At 39.1% G+C, this 18,645-nt stretch overlaps 1 protein-coding gene across 1 annotated transcript in view; it reads left to right on the forward strand.

Annotated features, from left to right (window-relative positions):
• Positions 1-16,171, forward strand: part of hells (helicase, lymphoid specific) — a 35,925-nt gene extending 19,754 nt beyond the window's left edge. Inside the window, exons 12-23 of the mRNA XM_061964323.1 lie at positions 927-1,123; positions 2,977-3,070; positions 3,153-3,314; positions 3,771-3,913; positions 6,059-6,203; positions 6,339-6,422; positions 7,167-7,286; positions 7,378-7,494; positions 11,370-11,529; positions 11,625-11,721; positions 12,210-12,286; positions 15,545-16,171. Coding sequence (XP_061820307.1) covers positions 927-1,123; positions 2,977-3,070; positions 3,153-3,314; positions 3,771-3,913; positions 6,059-6,203; positions 6,339-6,422; positions 7,167-7,286; positions 7,378-7,494; positions 11,370-11,529; positions 11,625-11,721; positions 12,210-12,286; positions 15,545-15,633 — 1,485 coding nt within the window. The 3' untranslated portion in view covers positions 15,634-16,171. The remainder of the gene's footprint in view (positions 1-926; positions 1,124-2,976; positions 3,071-3,152; positions 3,315-3,770; positions 3,914-6,058; positions 6,204-6,338; positions 6,423-7,166; positions 7,287-7,377; positions 7,495-11,369; positions 11,530-11,624; positions 11,722-12,209; positions 12,287-15,544) is intronic.
• The last annotated feature ends 2,474 nt before the right edge of the window (positions 16,172-18,645 follow it).

Below are 18,645 nucleotides of genomic sequence, written 5' to 3' on the forward strand. Positions count from 1 at the left end.
CAAGTGCGTATGTCGCACTTGGCTTCACTGTAACCACGGTGGGAGACAAGGAATGACCCGTGTGTGGTTTCCTTTAAATGTTAATAAGCTTATATTGTTATGCAGCGGTATAGTTAAAACAATTTTGTAGACACATGACACTATTTATAGTCATGGTGGAGAGTGGAGGGGTGCAAAATACTTTTTCTTCCGGGGGGGGTCTATCAGAAAATATTTGAGAAGTACTGCTGGAGATCATGCAAATTGTGGAGTAGTCTACATTTTTCGGACAGGGTAATGAGTTTCGGACAGGGTAATGAGTTGGGGTAACGGGACTAAGGGAAAACCGAGAGACACCACTAAACTGTGAAATTTAACTATATTGGTTTTGTTTTCTTATTAGAATAAGAAGTAACAAGTAGGTAGAAAAAATAGGAAATTGAAGGATTGTGAATGTGAGCGTGAATGGTTGTCTGTCTGTGTTGGCTCTGCGGTGAGGTGGCAACTTGTCCAGACCTTGCCTTCCGCCCGATAGGGACAAGCAGTAGAAGATGAATGGATAGATTTAAATGATTATATTTCATGGTAAAGTATAATTTTAGGAAGTAGGGACAGGCAACAAATGCCATTTCTCCATTCTTCCAGGCATTTTAAATTAATATTTTAAATTGTATTGATTTTGCAATCAAATTAATGTGAAGGATGTTTTGCATAGTAAACATTTTTTTTTTACAATAAATTTTATCATGCATTTATACATTTTATTTCCTGCAAACACAAATGGCATGATTCAGCGAAAAAGGCTCTTTATATATACCGCAGTACTTTATTAGGTAAATTAATGATTGTTATTGTAAAATATTAAGTCACTGGTGGTTGACTTCTAGCTGGGATAGGCCTGAGCATTGTCTGTTGTGGTGGAAGCTGACGTTTGTTGTCTCTTCCAGCGCTATCAGTGGAAGTACTTGATTGTGGATGAAGGCCACAGGATCAAAAACCTGAACTGTCGCCTGGTGCGCGAGTTAAAGATGCTGCCCACTGACAACAAGCTTCTTCTTACGGGGACTCCACTGCAGAACAACCTGGCTGAGCTTTGGTCTCTTCTAAACTTCCTCCTCCCAGAGGTCTTTGATGACTTAAAGAGGTAAGCTCCACAGTAGTGCTGTAAAGCAATTAATATACTGAAACTCATCTATCGCCACCCGTTTTAAACCTTGTCGGTATCCCGGCATTAAATGGAAAATATTGATCCAAGCATGCCACAACTTTAAGGCTGTCCTTGACTAAGGATTGTCAGTCTAATCTGATACGTTAATTTTGAAAACTAGTTTTTTTTCTATGCTAGCAACAGCACAGCTAATGGGGATCCCTATAAATAAACCCCTCTAATTTGGGACGTATTGCACCACAAAAAGGCTAAAACACTCAGATAAAAAAAACATGGCAGAAATTGGATAGCTTAGCAAATGCCAAGAAGACTTGACTATGTAGACTGGGGTCTCAAACTCAATTTACCTGGGGGCCACTGGAGGTGCAATCCAGGTGTGGCTGCGCGAATCAAAGTATTAACATCAGAATCATGTTTTAACCATCAGAATCAGAAATACTTTATTAATCCCCGAGGGGAAATTAAAATTTTCAGCACAATCCCATTCAAGATCAGACAAACATTACAGGGAGACAGAACAGAATCGCTGACGGGTCTGCCAACTTCCGGCGCCCCTTACAGAAAAGGTGAGATACAGGTAAACAATGGAGGTTGGGGAAAAAAAAAAAAAAATCGGTCTAAGCCTTGGGGTCTAGACTGAGGCCAAGGGAAAAAACAACTTATAGCCATAGCACAGATCCCTCTTACATGTGTGTAAGAGGGAAAACATCCAACATCAAAGAACATGTTTAACATGTTAAAGTTAAAGTACCACTGATAGTCACACACGCACTAGGTGTGGTGAAATTACCCACTGCATTTGACCCATCCCCTTGTTCCACCCCTGGGAAGTGAGGGGAGCAGTGAGCAGCAGCGGTGGTCGCTGTGTGTGTGACTTTTTTAATCCAAAATAATATAACACCTTCACTGGCTATTATCTTACTGGTAGTGGTTTAACAGAGCATATATATGACTATATTTTTCACAGTTAATTATATTGTAGCTGAGAGGCTCCAGCGCCCCCCGCAACTCCGAAGGGAATAAGCGGTAGAAAATGGATGGATGGAATAATTGCTTGTCGATCTGAGGCATTTGTCTGGCGTTCAGGCATGTCACGAACCACTGTCTCGTACACGCAGGGAGGCCGTGAACTTACACAAAAGCAGTCAAAATGGCTTCTCTCTTCCTGTTCAAGCCCTTTGCTCTCTTTCTTACTCTTCTTTGAGCGAACTCACTCGGCACTCCACTGTTCCCGCCACGCACACACAGGCGACATCACCCACAACGCAATCTACTGTACATCACCGTAAGTGCACTACTCCATGTGCAGTAAATTTACGCAAGGTTGCGGGAAATTTTTTTTGGGTATTTTTTATTAAACTCATCATCGAGGCAACAAAATAAGTATACCGGTAGTTTTTTTTTTCAAATCAAATTCATTGATTTAATCGATGAATCGTTGCAGCCCTACTTTAGCTTGCTTAAGGGAAGTTGCTATTTTGTTTGCCCATTGTTTGTGCTATAATTTTTGTGTTGCACCAGTATTGAATGTAGGGTTCTTTCTAGTGAAATTCAATATTGCCTTGATACATTTACTGTATTTTCTGAACCATAGGGCGCACCGGATTACAAGGCGCACTGCCGATGAGAGGGTCTATTCAGGTCTATTTTCATACAAAAGGCACACCGTATTATAAGGCGCATTAAAGGGATACTGCCACCTTTGCACTTTTACAGCCCGCCACAAATAAATGAATGCATTGTAAACCCTGAACTCTTTGCAAAATAAGTTACAAAGTCACTGTGGGAACAAATACTGTTAATGTTTTAACTTATTGTTCACTTTGCAGCTTTGAGTCATGGTTTGACATCGACTCACTCTGTGAAGCAGAAAGTGTGGTGGCTGCTGAGCGTGAAGGGAACATCCTTAGTATGTTGCACCAGGTTAGTTTACGAACACAACACTACATTTAGGTAATGTCTTTTATATTGCACACATTGTTGAGACAGGCTTCCTTATTTGCAGATTCTCACACCATTCCTGTTGAGGAGACTAAAGACTGATGTGACACTGGAGATTCCTCCGAAGAAAGAGATCATTGTTTATGCCCCTCTGACTGCCAAACAGGAGCTGTTTTACACTGCTGTGGTGAACAAGACCATCGCAAAAGTGCTTGGTCAGCAGAAGGTGTGTTATCCGAACTTTAATTTTTACATTCTTCAAGACGTGTGCAGAACAGAGAATGGTAGTCTTCCGACATACACATCAGCTGATCAAAAGTTTAAAGGGCAACATTTTACTCTAGTTTTATCAAATTTGGATGGATTGATTTCAGGAGCAAAATGCAATAAAAGGGTTTAGGTCCCTTTTTGCACCTGTTCGACTTTTTTTTTCTTATTTTTAGGTGCATTTGCGACAAACTGGTGGTACTCTAAAACGGAACTGTAGTAAAGCCCATGTGTGCATATTAATGGTTAAATGTCGGTAGAATTCAGGGCGAGCAAGTTGCTGTGTTGATATTGCTACTTTTTAACTTTTAAATATAAGTATAAATAGAATAGTAATTTTTCCACTGGATTGGAGTAAAGTAACGTCACCTATCAGACCATTGTAATGCTAATTCAATATGTGGCCTGCTTTCAGACCGAGGCCCCTGCCATCTTGTCGTCGAGTGGCCGACCAAAGCGCCACAATCAAAAAGTGGTCGACTACAGTGAAGTGGAGAGTGACACGCCATACAGCTTGGAGAAATACCTGGAAAAGATCCAGAAGGAGCAGGAGCAGAGGTCAGAACATGCCCAACTAAGGGTTGGGAATCTCGGAGCACCTCACGATTGGATTACGATTCAAGGGCTACGGTTACATTACAAATCGATTATTTATGCAATTTTATTATATATTATTATTTATTATATATTATGATATTGTACATTTATTGTATTTAATTATTAATCATTTGTAAAATATAAACGGCTCCTCCTCTGGCTGCTGACAAATGCGGTTTTGTACCATTTCTGAGTTTGTAAACGACTTGCCTACTTGGCAAGCAGGCATCATTTTAATTTGTGTTCCTTCTAAAATCACGGAATGTCCCTGTGTGTTTGCTGTATCTACAAGCTACTCATTTATATCTATGGCTAAAATTGTTTTACTGTGTGGATAATATTCTCTCTCCTGACTTCTTCTTCTTGCTAATTTTCCCTTCTTAGCTTGTTAGTCACTCCTGTAACGCGCTTCCAGTTAGACTTCTGTTGAAATGTGCATAGCATTTGTTTTTTTGTTTCAATAGTTCACATTCCAACTACCTTTGTGCTGCGGTTAGCACACTTTGTCCTCTTCTCTCTCCGTGTGTCCACACTCTAGCTGCATTTTAGAACCGTCTGTATTACTTAACATACATTATCGATATTTGGACGTTTTTGGAATGTTGCCTACATTAATACATATGTTTTTCTTTTTCTTATCTATTATAACTTGTAAATAAATATTGCTTACAATAGAGGAAATGGGAGGTTCTCTATTCTGCCCATAAAGCCCTCTAAGTAACAAAAATACTCAATTTACATTTCTTGGCCTGAATATTTACCAAGTATTAGCGATATTGTTTTAAGCGCTAGTGTTAAGGACCTATTTTTAGCTGCACATTGTCTCAGAGAGCTGACTTCCTTATGCTGCTATTTTGACGTCATTAGCTGGTGAGCTGCTTTCTCGCCTCAGAGCTTGTGAACGTTTATTCTAGATTATAAATCATGCCTCTCACCTATATTGTAAAAGGATGAGGACTTAATCCGAGACGTTGGTCATCTTTGACAGCCAATTCCGACCCGGTAATGGCGATAAAAGACCCGAAAATGGCAAAAAAAAAGACCCGATAAAACGCTTGGTTCCTTCCTCTTTTTTTCTTCGTGAGGATTATGAGTCATTCTATATACATCAACATCCTAACAGTCGGCATCCCAGTCACAGCAGACATTGTACAGTAAGTGATGTTTTATTGTTTGTTGGTTCTCATGAAGTCTGCAGTAATCAGTGATGCTGTTGGAAGGAAAAAGCGAACCTTGTTTGTGAAATTAATGTCACTGTATGTTTAAAATGACCAGATTATGTAAATATTACATGTTATTATGAATGTGCCAGTTACTACATTGCATATATAATTACAGCATGCATATAAAACCTTAATGGAGGTGTTTGGATGTTTTGTAAGTGTTTTATAGACCGAATATAGTGATTCCCATAGGCTCCATTGTAAGCTGACATTAGCTCGCATTTATTTATTGGTTATAAAGCATAAAAAAAATAAAAACGTGTGTTTGTCATATATAAAGATTGCGAATGATAGGCAAAATTCCAAAAAAGTGCAATTCCCCTTTAAGTCCAGATCCCAACCTCCAGTAAATTAGGTCTTGGGGACTCAGGGTTTTAACCCAACCTCCAAGTCCAGAAGTCTGAGCCAAACTTGAGGCTTTTGTGAAGTCTAGTCAAGACATGCTAAAATAACCTGGGTTGGTATGTCAATAGGGGTGTCTCAATCCAATATTGATATCGGTCTAAAATCGGTAAACAAAAACAAGTATGTGAATGTATCTGCTTGCATGTAAAATGTCTTATATATGCGTGCAAATACAAGCAGTTTACTTGCTTGTCCATTCCAGACAGTTACTAATAAATAGGTTAGTGTTTTTTTTTTACCAACAATTGTTCTGTTTGTGTAATTTCACTTGATAAAGCATTTTCTTACATTCCACACTATAAAATAATACAAATAATGATTACTGCTGATATCTTATTAGTTTGAATCGTTATTTATTGACCAACCCTGAACGCTCCAGTATTGGTATCGTAAGTTGTATTGGGGCTCTCCCAATAGTCAACACAAGTGGATTTGTGATTCAGTCAATTAAAGTTTCTCCCACATGTTCCAATTTCAGCTCCTGTCTTGAAATGCATGTCCAGTGTCCATTGGATGCTCAGATCAACTTAAAGATGCAGAACATTCTCATGTTGCTAAAGAGATGCTGTAACCATCCCTACCTAGTTGAATACCCCCTGGATGCTGCTACACAAGAGTTCAAGGTAAAACATTCACGTTCTGTTCAAGTCCTAAGCTTCAAATAGTGAAGATTAAATTAGTGAGCTAGTATTTCAGACTATCATCAGCCTTAGTTCTTTGTTTTTTTGTGACATGTCGCCTTTTACATGATAATTCAGATTGATGAGCAACTGGTGCAAAGTTCTGGGAAGTTTCTCATTCTAGACCGACTTCTGCCTGCACTCAAGGAACGAGGACATAAGGTAAAACAGCACCTTGTTTTTGTAAAAGTACAGAGGTACCTCAATTTACGAGTATTTTAACTTACAAGTATTTTGAGATACAAACTGTCGGTCTGCTTTTTTCTTTTGCTTTGAATTGCAAGCATAATTTAAAGGTGGCCTATTATACAAAATCAGCTTTTCATTCCTGTCGTTACCTCGTTTTGTCTATTTAAGATCTGTATAAGTCCCGAAAATTTTAAATCCAACAAAATCCTCTTGCCTGCATTGGCAAGAGGATTTTTGGGTGGGTTTTTTTATTGGGTTTTATGGGCAGAATATAAGACCTCCCATTGGCTCCGCTGTAAACTGACTTTTATTTACGAATTAGAATGCAACTAAAAAAAATATATAAAAATCCGTCATAATTGTGAAGAATAGGCATTTTTTTTTTTTTTTTTAAAGTGCAGTTCCTCTTTTAATGCACTTTATAATCCGGTGTACCTTATTATATGGAAATATACCAGCTCATCGCAGTGCACCAAATAGTCCGGTGCATCCTATGGTATAAAAAATATGGTTCAAGTATTCCGAGCTTGGTTGTAAAACACAATTTGGTCGTAGGTTGAGGTATCACTGTACTTAAGGTTGTCCTTTTCGTGATGTGATTTATCTTGACACTGTATTGAATATAAACAGTGCAATAATAGTACATGTTGAGCAACAAAGTCATGATATGAAGCTGCATTTGCTCTGATAATAAGCACTCTAAAACTCTGTTGTTAGGTTCTCATTTTCAGTCAAATGACCTCCATCTTGGACATTCTAATGGATTATTGCTATCTGCGTGGCTTCCAATACAGCAGACTGGATGGCAGCATGTCCTATGCCGACCGGGAAGAAAATGTGAGTTAAAATATAAATGTCATGGACTGTGGGCGGATGTTGTGCTGTAGTTTGGCTCAAGTACTGATTTAATTGGCGCGGTTTCTTCTAGATGACCAAGTTTTCCAAAGACCCGGAAGTTTTCCTCTTTTTGCTTAGTACACGAGCCGGAGGTCTTGGGATCAACCTGACAGCTGCTGACACTGTCGTCATTTTTGACAGTGATTGGGTGAGTGAACATTATGCTCTGTGAGAGGTTGTTTGGTATTTGTGGTGCCTTATTACCATATCCATATGCTCCAAGTAATTATGTTAAAGATAGCGCATTACTCATTTTAGATGCTGCTTTTCCTTAGTTAACTTTAATTGGCTATAAAAAAATAACAAAAAAAGGCATAGCCAGAATATTTTTTATTGTTGAATAGAAAACCTTAATGAAAAGACACAATCGAGGACCAAGCTTTCCCTCGCCCGGACGCGGGTCACCGGGGCCCCCCTCTGGAGCCAGGCTTGGATGTGCGGCTCGATGGCAAGCACCTGGTGGTCGAGCCTGTGCCCATGGGGCCCGGCCGGGCACAGCCCGAAGAGGCAAAATGGAGCACCCTTCAATAGGCTCACCACGTACAATGTGGTTGGGCAGCAGCCGAAGATGGGGCCCTTGAGAGGGCATGGACTGTTTTTCAGTCTGGCATTGCAAGTGGTGAGAGGCATAAGGCTGGGGTGGTAATTCTTGGTGCCCCCCACCTCAGAGCCTGTATGTTGGAGTTTAACCCAGTAGACAAGAGGGTAGCTTCCCTCCGCCTCCGGGTGTGGGGACGGGTCCTGAATGCTGTTTGTGCTTACGCATCAAATGCTGTATGTTGAGGTGAGCCTGACTATATCTAGACCGTATCCCTCGACCTCACGCACAAGCTCAGGCTCCTTCCCCACCAGAGAGGTGACATTCCATGTCCCAGCAACCAGATTTGGCAACCAAGGACCGGGTCGTCGAGACATTTGCCTTCGACTGCTACCCAGTCCACATAGCACCGGATTCTCATGGATCCCCCTGCAGGTGGTGGGTCTGCGGGGGGCGGTTCCACATCTCTTTCGGGCTGTGCCCGGTCCGGCCAGGCTCCAGAGTGGGGCCCCGGTGTCCAGGGCGAGGTGCGGTTCCTCAATTTTCTTTCTTTCTAAGAGTCTTCTGAATCGCTCTTAGTCTGACCCATCACCTTAGACCAGTTTGCCATGGGAAAACCTACCATGGGGCAACAGCTCCATAATTCATTTTTCTTTTCCTCAGGATTGAGTGATTGCATATTTTTTCACTCAGTTTGAGCTAAATAAACTGTTACTACCTACCACAAGGCATTTTCTTGATTTATTTTAGTGTTCTGAAAGCCAGCAAGTTGCCATTTGAAAGGAGTATAGTTTTTGTGTCATGTCTGGTATCTGCTTTCTTTCTTCAAAATTAAACAAACATCCTCAAGACTGATAATTTAAAAAAAATATTTTTTTTTTAATTCCAGGGGTTTTATACATTTTATACATCTTGGTGTTAGCTGTTGTGATGAGCACTGAGTACAGTTAATAGGAATGTATTCATCAGTGGTGGGACCAAGTCATTGTTTTGCAAGTCATAAGTAAGTCTCAAGTCTTTGCCCTCAAGTCCCGAGTCAAGACAGGCAAGTCCCGAGTCAAGTCCAAAGTCAAGACTGGAAAGTCTCAAGTCAAGTCCCAAGTCCTGCATTTTGAATTTCGAGTCCTTTTAACCACAGACTAATATATTTACACAGATTGTGTATGCTTTTAAAACGCTGTATTTATTTATTAAAACAAGTGCCTTTGAAATTTCAGGGGAAAAAAATAGTGCTGACATTGCACTTCATAATAGCATTATTAACCAGTCATTTTAAACATTTAACTCATTCCTTTACAGAATAAACACATTTGAAAAAACAAGTGCAACTGTACTTACCGGTATTTGCACAAAAGTGTTAACATTGTATTTCCATGGCATATTGCATTGTAACTAGTTCCACAGCAGTTTCTATCCTGTTCTTACCTTATCTCATTCAATCAATGTTTACTTATATAGCCCTAAATCACGAATGTCTCAAAGGGCTGCACAAGCCACAATGACATTCTCGGCTCAGATCCCACATCAGGGCAAGGAAAAACTCAACCCAATGGGACAATGAGAAACCTTGGAGGGGACCGCAAATGTGGGGACCCCCCCCCCCGTTTTGACAGACGATAATTGAACTGTGTTGACAAAGATTGTTTTATTCATTGGGGCCACTCTTGTTGTCACCTGTCACTCACAGAGTTGCATTGCAAAATCATACAGAATAAATTGTAATGTGTTTATTTTGTTTAAAGTTCAGATGGGATTTTTGATTTCCTGCGCGGCATTAATTTGCTGTGCGCAGAGGACCCGTGAGCGGTGCGCAATTGCGCAGGCGCGCACCTTAGAGGGAACGTTCATTGGTTGTATTTTGTGAAAAGGATATTACCACAGAGTTGGGAAGGAGCAAAGATCATCAATATTTGTATGTGAAAATCACAAAAAAATCTTCTGGGGGAGGATGACCCCCCTACAGGGGTTTGGTTTACAAACTTTTAGCCCCACCTAAAACAAAATTCACCAGCCGCCACTGATTACCGGTATAATGCATCCTCATTTTAGGCAAAGTATAAGACAATACTTTCTTAACAGTATAATTGTAACCAGGAATATGTCTTCAAGTAACAATATTCAAATACTAACATTGTTGGGTAAGACAGAATTTGGTTTTATTCTGAATCCAGTGAAACAGATTGGTAGTTTTAGCTGATATAAAGACTATCAGGTGTTAACATATGTTTAAGTATTTGGCAGACGCTTTTATCCAAAGCGACATACATAAAAAGTACATATAAAACAATCATTTAAGGGAAGAATGTAATACAAAATATCAATACAAAGTGTCAAGACAGAATAAACTCTGCTGCAGCAACAGAGATACAGTCTATAGTCCCTAAGATATATAGATATCTAATGTATTCATACATTGTTTATGTAGAATATACACATGTGTATATATAACCTAATCATATTGTTTCTTGAACTTAAAAATAGCTGACTGTTTTTTTTCCCCCCTTCTCTGGGATTATATTCCTAGTTTTGATCTCGGACGTCTGGTCACTTATAGCATATAAGAATATTCTATTACTGTTAAGCAAACCGTGAATAATAAAACATGTGTCCTTTATCATAGCTACACGTATGACAAAAAAACGTGTGAAAATCAGTGGTATTCAGTGAGGTAAGATTAATTAAATGCGCTGGCAGTTCATTGCTACTGCCAAATGAACTGCATTGAGTGGCGTGGATCACCACTCCAAGATGGCGGCCCCGTGTCTCGTCAGCGCCAGTAGCGGTCGATGCTGCATCTACTTATAAGATGTCTATGGTTATAACGTTAGCAGTGAGTTTACAGCCTCACTGATTTAACTACACAGCAAATAAAAGTTTTGTTACTTAGCCAATAAGCGTTGGCTTGGATTCAAAACTTACCCTTCTTTGTGCATCTTCAAATGTCGAACGAAGTTGGAAGTTGTTGCGTCTCCGTCTGTAATCTTCGAACCGCATGTTTTGCATACTGCAATTCGTTTTTTGTTGACCAACTCGTAGTTTTAATACCCTAACGAAACTGTTTGGCATAATTTTTCATCACTAGTGTTGTTTGACAGCTCTTCTTCGTTGGTTGTCCTGCAATTTGATTGGATGAATGCTGTGGGATGAAAACAACATAGATCTAATTTCATTGGCTGTTGTACTGAGAGCACACACGCTGACAGACACACACGTACACAATGAAAGATACGGAGCGCTCCTGAATAACTTTTTAATCTTTGGGTTTTGGGGAAAGTAGCAAGTCTTGTCAAGTCAAAAGGCTCAAGTCCAAGTGAAGTCACAAGTCATTGATATTAAAGTCTTAAGTCGAGTTGCAAGTCTCTTTACATTTTGTCAAGTCGAGTCTAAAGTCATCAAATTCATGACTTGAGTCCAAGTCATGTGACTCGAGTCCACACCTCTGGTATTCATCATCAGCCAAACTAAACTTGTTGGACTATTTGCAGAACCCCCAGGCAGACCTGCAGGCTCAGGATCGCTGTCATCGCATCGGGCAAACCAAACCAGTGCTTGTGTACCGCTTGGTCACGGCAAACACCATCGACCAGAAGATCCTGGAGAGAGCCTCGGCTAAGAGGAAACTGGAACAAATGGTCATCCACAAAAGTGAGACTCCACCTCCTTTTTATTTGATTTTTTTACTGATACGAGCACTTTTAGGCAATTATTTATTTGTAACTGTGCATTTCTTTTACCCCCAGATAAGTTCAAAGGTGGGCGGGCAGAATTGAAGCAAAGTAAAAGCTGCATTGATCTGGATGAGCTGATGGAGCTGCTCCAAGCCAGAGGCACTGAAAAGTAAGACTTATCTGCTTTAACCGCACCTTTGTTTTTTTACCTTGGGACTTTTCCAATACAGAGCCACTTAAATATTAAGACTGAATTGGTCATTAGTCTTGGTTCTACTAGTGTTTAATGATTATATCTAAGCTACTTACAGTTTGAAAATGTTGTCAAAATATATGAAACCGTGTGTTAATCACAAATTATGCTGAACAAGGCTTAGGTCGGGTTGATTGTAAAAATAAATACTAATCACATATACTGCAAGAGAAGTGACTCAATAAAAACTATGAAAATTACATTTACATGTAATCCATCCATTTTCTACCGCTTGTCCCTTTTGAATCATTAGTTATCATTTTTGCGCTGAAGAAACTTCTCTGACTTTTGCTCCAGACCTCTTCCGGTTGTTTGAGATTGTCATGCATCACTCTGTTCACTGACACATTTCTACCAAACCATGACAGAAGCTTACGTTGGTCGCCACTTTTCTCTCCTTTTAGGGAAGTGAAAGCATCAAGGGGAAGAGCCCTCAGCGATAAAGATCTGAATTTTCTACTGGACCGCAGTGACCTGCTGGGTGAGCAATCAAGAATACATTGCAGCATGAAATACTTAAAATACTGTAATATTGTATGCATCCTTTTATGGAAATATTTGGTACACCAAAAGTGGACCCACTCATCTAGTCCTGTTCCACAGAGTTGTTAAAAATGTCCGCTTAAGTCAACATACATGGTCAACCGCCTTTGTTGACATAAAATGTGTAAGCTAAAGGGGTCATTTCTATGAAAAATAGGTTTGTTTATGTTGACATTTGTTAGTATTTATTAGTAGTACTAGTAACTTCATAATTTCTACAATGTAAAGTATTCCGCAGCATTCTACGCCTTGGTTAAGAACACCTGGTGTAGCGCATTAAGTGCTACTATCATTGCTAGTTTACAAGGTATTACCTCAAACTTGTTCCAGTGTGGCTATAGCGTGCCAGTACACAAAAAGTAGGGGTAGGCCATGCAGCAAATTTTGGTATCGATCCAATACCAAGTAACTACATGGCCAGTCAGCCAAATTATGTATGGCCTTGCAACTTTGTCCAATGCCTGCAACATTTTGACCAATCAGTCATTTTTAGCCATCCAGTTTGCCTTTGAGCGGCGGTAAAATGTGCACATCAGCTGCCGAATCAAAACATATGTTTGTTCCTTGAGTTAACGAAGCAGGAACATATAACAATATATGAACTATTAATTGTTTTAACGACACAAATATCATCTTCCAGCATAACTTAGACCTACTTCCAGTTCTTATCTATTGTGCTATGCCTTCTGGGTAATGTAGTATACAAACCTTTACTTCTTATTTCACATGTATATATTTATTTAACCTTTGTTTGTCCAGGGTAAGACAACTGGATTATATTTTCATTTACAATGCTGACCTAGCAAAAAGGCAGCATTTACATGTTTAGAGATGTTGAAGTCTGATGATAATCTCTCATTGTGTCAATTATCAACAAAAATGTGCACTTTTGAGCGCTCTCAACAGTTCACAAATGCTCATATGTGTGGGAGTGAATGTGTTTGATCTTGGAATATAGATAAATGTTAAAGATTTTTTTTTAAACTTACAGTTGAGTGTCTCTAAAAAAAAAAAAAAAATTAAACATCCAGTGTAAAACAATGTTTACATTAGTGTCTTTAAAGTTTGACTTTCTAACAAGCAGTGTCCTCTACAGTGGACATGTTTATATCAGTCTGCAATATGAAGAAGGCGACTTGTTCAGGGAATAAGCTGCTTTTCCGGGCGCAGGAGGATTTATAAAGTAGTTTTTCCAGTTTTTCATATTTCCCGCATTGAAAATTTTTTGGGGTGTTTATCTCGATGTGTTGCCCTGTGGCTCTCTTTGCAGAACACAGACTTTCTTAACTTCGCCAAAGAAGTTATGTTTTCACCATCTGTTTGTTAGCAACGTAACTCAGAGTTATGGATAGACATTGAAGTATTTTTTCAGGAAATGTCCAAAAAAACTAATTCCTCTCATCGACAAACTTCACTTCCTGCTTATGGCGTTCCGTGCCCCTACCTTGGCACTGCGCAAAGGATTCTGGGAGATGTGGTTTAATTTCAGACCCGGCCAACGCTAAAGCGCCGGGAAAAAATTACACACCAAGTTATTGTTTAATGCAGTCAGGCGTAATGGTATTATTGTGAAGACTTTGAAACCAAAATACCACGGTATCTACAAAACTGTTACACCCCTACTAAGTACTAAAGTTCTGGTCGTACTATTTCAAATAGATTACAGGGGCAGCGTAGCACGGTTGATAGAGCAGCCGTGCCAGCAACCTGAGGGTTCCATGTTCGATCCCCGCTTCTGCCATCCTAGTCACAGCTGTTGTGTCCTTGGGCAAGACACTTCACCCACATGCTCTCAGTGCCACTTAGATAATGGATTTCACTATGTAAAACGCTTTGAGTCACTAGAGAAAACCACTATATAAATATAATTCACCTCACACATTACGGTACTGTCATTAAACACTGACTGGAAATAAAGATTGCATTATTTACTTTCTTCTTCTTGCTTTTGTGTTGCTTTTTCTCTGTGTTCTTGTTTCTTTTTCCTGTTTCTTTTGTTCTTCATTTTTGTGTTTTTGTTCTTTTTCTTGTTATTCTTCTTGTTGTAGTTGTGCTTGTTCTTTCCCTTGTTTTTGTTATTCTCTTTTTTGTAGTTCTCATTGCTGTTCTTGTTCGTTTTTTTTTTTTTCGTTTTTTTTCTTACTATTCTTATTCTTTTTTTTGGTCTTGAGCTTGAAAGACTAAACGTAATTAAAGAAGTGCACCAAATGAGACCTAGTCTTAGTTTCTACAGAAGAGAGGAGAACTTTTTCTCCTACTCGTGTTGGTTTCATCTCAAATGAAGCACACTAAATTTTTTTTTGTTTTTTTTCCAGAGTCATCATCTTAGATTAATTTCCAGTGTGATTGTTTGAAGCAAATAAATACAATTCCCTCATGTCCACAAGTAGGGAAAGATAGACATCCTGCCATCTATGTCTGTCCTCTCCTTCTTCCCAAAGTCTGATATCCTTTTCCAAAGGGAAGTTGGATTGTTGTGTAATTTGACTTCGGTTTCGCAAATACTTAACACCCTTGTGTTAGGGCTGTATTGTGTAACCTATTAGATGTGTTACTTTAAAACTAACCATTTACTTATTATATATATATATATATATATATATATATATATATATATATATATATATATATATATATATATATATATATATATATATATATATATATATATATATATATATATATATATATATATATATATATATATATATATATATATATATATATATATATATATATATATATATATACATACATACATACATACATACATATTATACGGGTACTCCGGCTTCCTCCAAAGACATGCACCTGGGGATAGGTTGATTGGCAACACTAAATTGGCCCTCGTGTGTGAGTGTGAATGTTGTCTGTCTATCTGTGTGGGCCCTGTGATGAGGTGGCGACTTGTTCAGGGTGTACCCCGCCTTCCGCCCGAATGCAGCTAAAATACGCTCCAGCCCCCCCACCCATCGACCCCAAAATGGACAAGCGGTAGAAAATGGATGGATGGATACTATAATAATTATATGATGGCTTAAATGCAGAAATAAGATGGGAATATCAATGTAATTTCATTAAATGTATTTGTATGCTAGCAATATATGTAGATAGTATTAAGATATTCAAATCCTTCAGTATCAAAAAGTGGTGATTAGTAGTGATGAACTAAGTGGGGTGATGTGTGTATTTACAGATAAAGAAAAGAGGAACAGGAGGAAAGAGAAGGTTGGAGTCTTCAGAGTGATGGAGGTGGACGAATCATCAGCGATTGCCTTGACTTAAGACAGTGCTTCTCAATTATTTCCAGTGCCCCCCCCCCTTCAGGAAGAAGAAAATACTTTGCGCCACCCTTCTCTCTCCCCGCTGTGTCTATAAATAGTATAGCAATTTTATGGACGAATTAAAATTATACATCATTTAAGCGTATTAACATTAAAAACAACATACCGGGCTTTCCTCGTCTCCCACTGTGGTTACAGTGAAGCCAAATGCTACCTACGCTTCATCATATTCTGGTACGGCGAAAAAAGCATGTTCCCCAAGGTCACACACGCACCCGCCTCCTCCCTTTCATGTCTTAAGGACTGACATAAGACATTAAATATATTCATTGACTATGTTCCCTCAGAGTCAACAATGTTCAGGAGTTTGGACTGGAAAAATTTAAAGATGTTCTACTGTAGCTATAATGTTTTGACTAACCTGATTTATTTTCTGTTGTCTTCCGGTTGTCATTCTTTACCTGCCTCTCGTTCCATCCCGTATACCTTTTATCTTTACTGTTGTGTGAAGCAAAAAAATAAATTTTTAAAACAACAAACTGCATGTTGGATTGTTCAGCACTCGTTAAAGCTACAACAGTGTGGAAAAAGAGTGTGTGTGTGTGTGTGTGTGTGTGTGTGTGTGTGTGTGTGTGTGTGTGTGTGTGTGTGTGTGTGTGTGTGTGTGTGTGTGTGTGTGTGTGTGTGTGTGTGTGTGTGTGTGTGTGTGTGTGTGTGTGTGTGTGTGTGTGTGTGTGTGTGTGTGTGTGTGTGTGTGTGTGTGTGTGTGTGTGTGTGTGTGTGTGTGTGTGTGTGTGTGTGTGTGTGTGTGTACCCAGTGAAGTTGGCATGTTGTGGAAAAAAACAGAATACAATGAGTTGCAAATCCTTTTCAACGTACAGTTGTGCTCATAATTTTACATCAGTGACGTGAGGTTGATGGCTGGTGAGGCACTGACTTCATCACAGTCAGATTTACAAACATATGAACCCTAAAGAGTATCTTATTCACCATTTGATTGGCAGCAGTTAACGGGTTATGTTTAAACAGCATTCTTCCCTGCTTGGCACTCAGCATCAAGGGTTGGAATTGGGGGTTAAATCACCAAAAATGATTCCCAGGCGCGCTGCTGCCCACTGCTCCCCTCACCTCCCAGGGGGTGATCAAGGGGATGGGTCAAATGCAGACGACAAATTTCATTACACCTAGTGTGTGTGTGTGTGTGTGACAATCATTGGTACTTTAACTTAACTTTAACTTTACACATACAAACTGTAGCACACAAAAAAGCACATTTAATAAAAAAAAACTTTATTATGGTCTTACCTTTACTTAGAAATTAAGTCTATGCGCCGCAATTAAAGCCCTCACTTAAACTTTCCACGCGCAAGATTGAATCTATTTAAAAAAGTGTAACCGAGGGTTTATAAATGTCGCCTATACTGTATGAAACTACAAAATAACAAACACGGAGGCTCCAGTTTACACAAGGACCACTTTATTTACCTTCTTTCAAAAACCTCTGCAACGTGACATCACTTCCGCTCTTAGCGCCTTCAAAATAAGAGCTCAAGGCATATACTGTATAACAGCGCATAACAGGGACTTAACATCACAAAGAGGAAAGCCCATAAAATTGGTTACAAAAGTTATTTAATAAGAAGCCAAAAAGTGCAAAAACAATAATGTTCGTGTTGGAGGAGTTGTGAATTAGATACACCTGCAGTCTGCAGGTGTACCTAATGTTGTGTCCCTGCAGTCATTCACAACTCCTCCAACACGAACATTGTTTTTGCACTTTTTGGCTTCTTATGAAATATTTTTTTTAAATAGGTTCAATCTTGCACGTGGAAAGTTTAAGTGTGGGCTTTAGTTGATATAACAATTCTACGGCGGGGGTGCAGGAGGCGAGCCTTAGCCAGTGCGTCTTTTGCAGCCGTTTTATGATCGCTCAGCACAAGAAATACGTTACACACATACAGTTGTTGACAAAATACACTGTACATTATATACCTCAGCTAACTAAACTATGGAAATGTATAATATAGTTCATATAGCAATACAGTCTCACTGCACAGCAGGCCAGCAGTTAGCCGAGTCCGGAATCCATGTTGCGGCACTGAGTGACGTGCCTCAACTGGCTGCTGTTCACCGCACCGTCTCTTCTCAGTATTTGAACGGCAAATGTGAAAATTCAGCGATTTTGAATAAAAATAATCTAAAACTGGTGAAGTTAAATGGAAAATAACTTTATAGTATAATCACTGGATACATATAACAATTTAAAAAAAAATTTTTTTCTTTTTACATTTTTTTTCTTTCCATGATGGCAGGTGAGGCCCTGCCTCTAGTGACTGCACGTCACTGGTTTACATACCCTGGGAGAATGTATGATTTATTGGCCATTCTTCAGAGAATATGAATGATAACACAAAAACCTTTCTTCCTCTCATGCTTAATAATTGTGTGAAGCTATTTATTGGCAAACTGTGTTTACTCTTTTTAAATAAAAATGACAAAAGAAAGTACCCAAATGACCCTGATCAAAAGTTTACATACCCTAGTGACTTTGATCTGATAACATGCACAAACGTTGACACAAACAGGTTTGAATGGCTAATCAAAGTTTCAATCCTCACCTGTGACCTGTTTGTAATTAATGTGTGTGTGTATAAAAGGTCAGTGAGTTTCTGGACTTCTGACAGACCATTGCATCTTTCATCCAGTGCTGCACAGATGTTTCTGGATTCTGAGTCATGGGGAAGGCAAAATAATTGTCAAAGGATCTGCGACAAAAGGTAATTGAACTGCATAAAACAGGAAAGGGGTATAAAAAGATATTGAGAATGCCAATCAGCAGTGTTCAAACGCTGATTAAGAAGTGGAAAATTAGGGATGCAGGTAGACCAGCAAAGATTTCAGCCACAACTGTCAGGAAAATTGTCCGAGATGCAAAGAAAAATCCACAAATAACTTCAGCTGAAATACAGGACTCTAAAAAATTGTGGTGTGGCTGTTTGAAGATGCACAATA

This window comes from Nerophis lumbriciformis, linkage group LG02 (assembly GCF_033978685.3).
Source record: "Nerophis lumbriciformis linkage group LG02, RoL_Nlum_v2.1, whole genome shotgun sequence".
NCBI lineage: Eukaryota > Metazoa > Chordata > Actinopteri > Syngnathiformes > Syngnathidae > Nerophis > Nerophis lumbriciformis.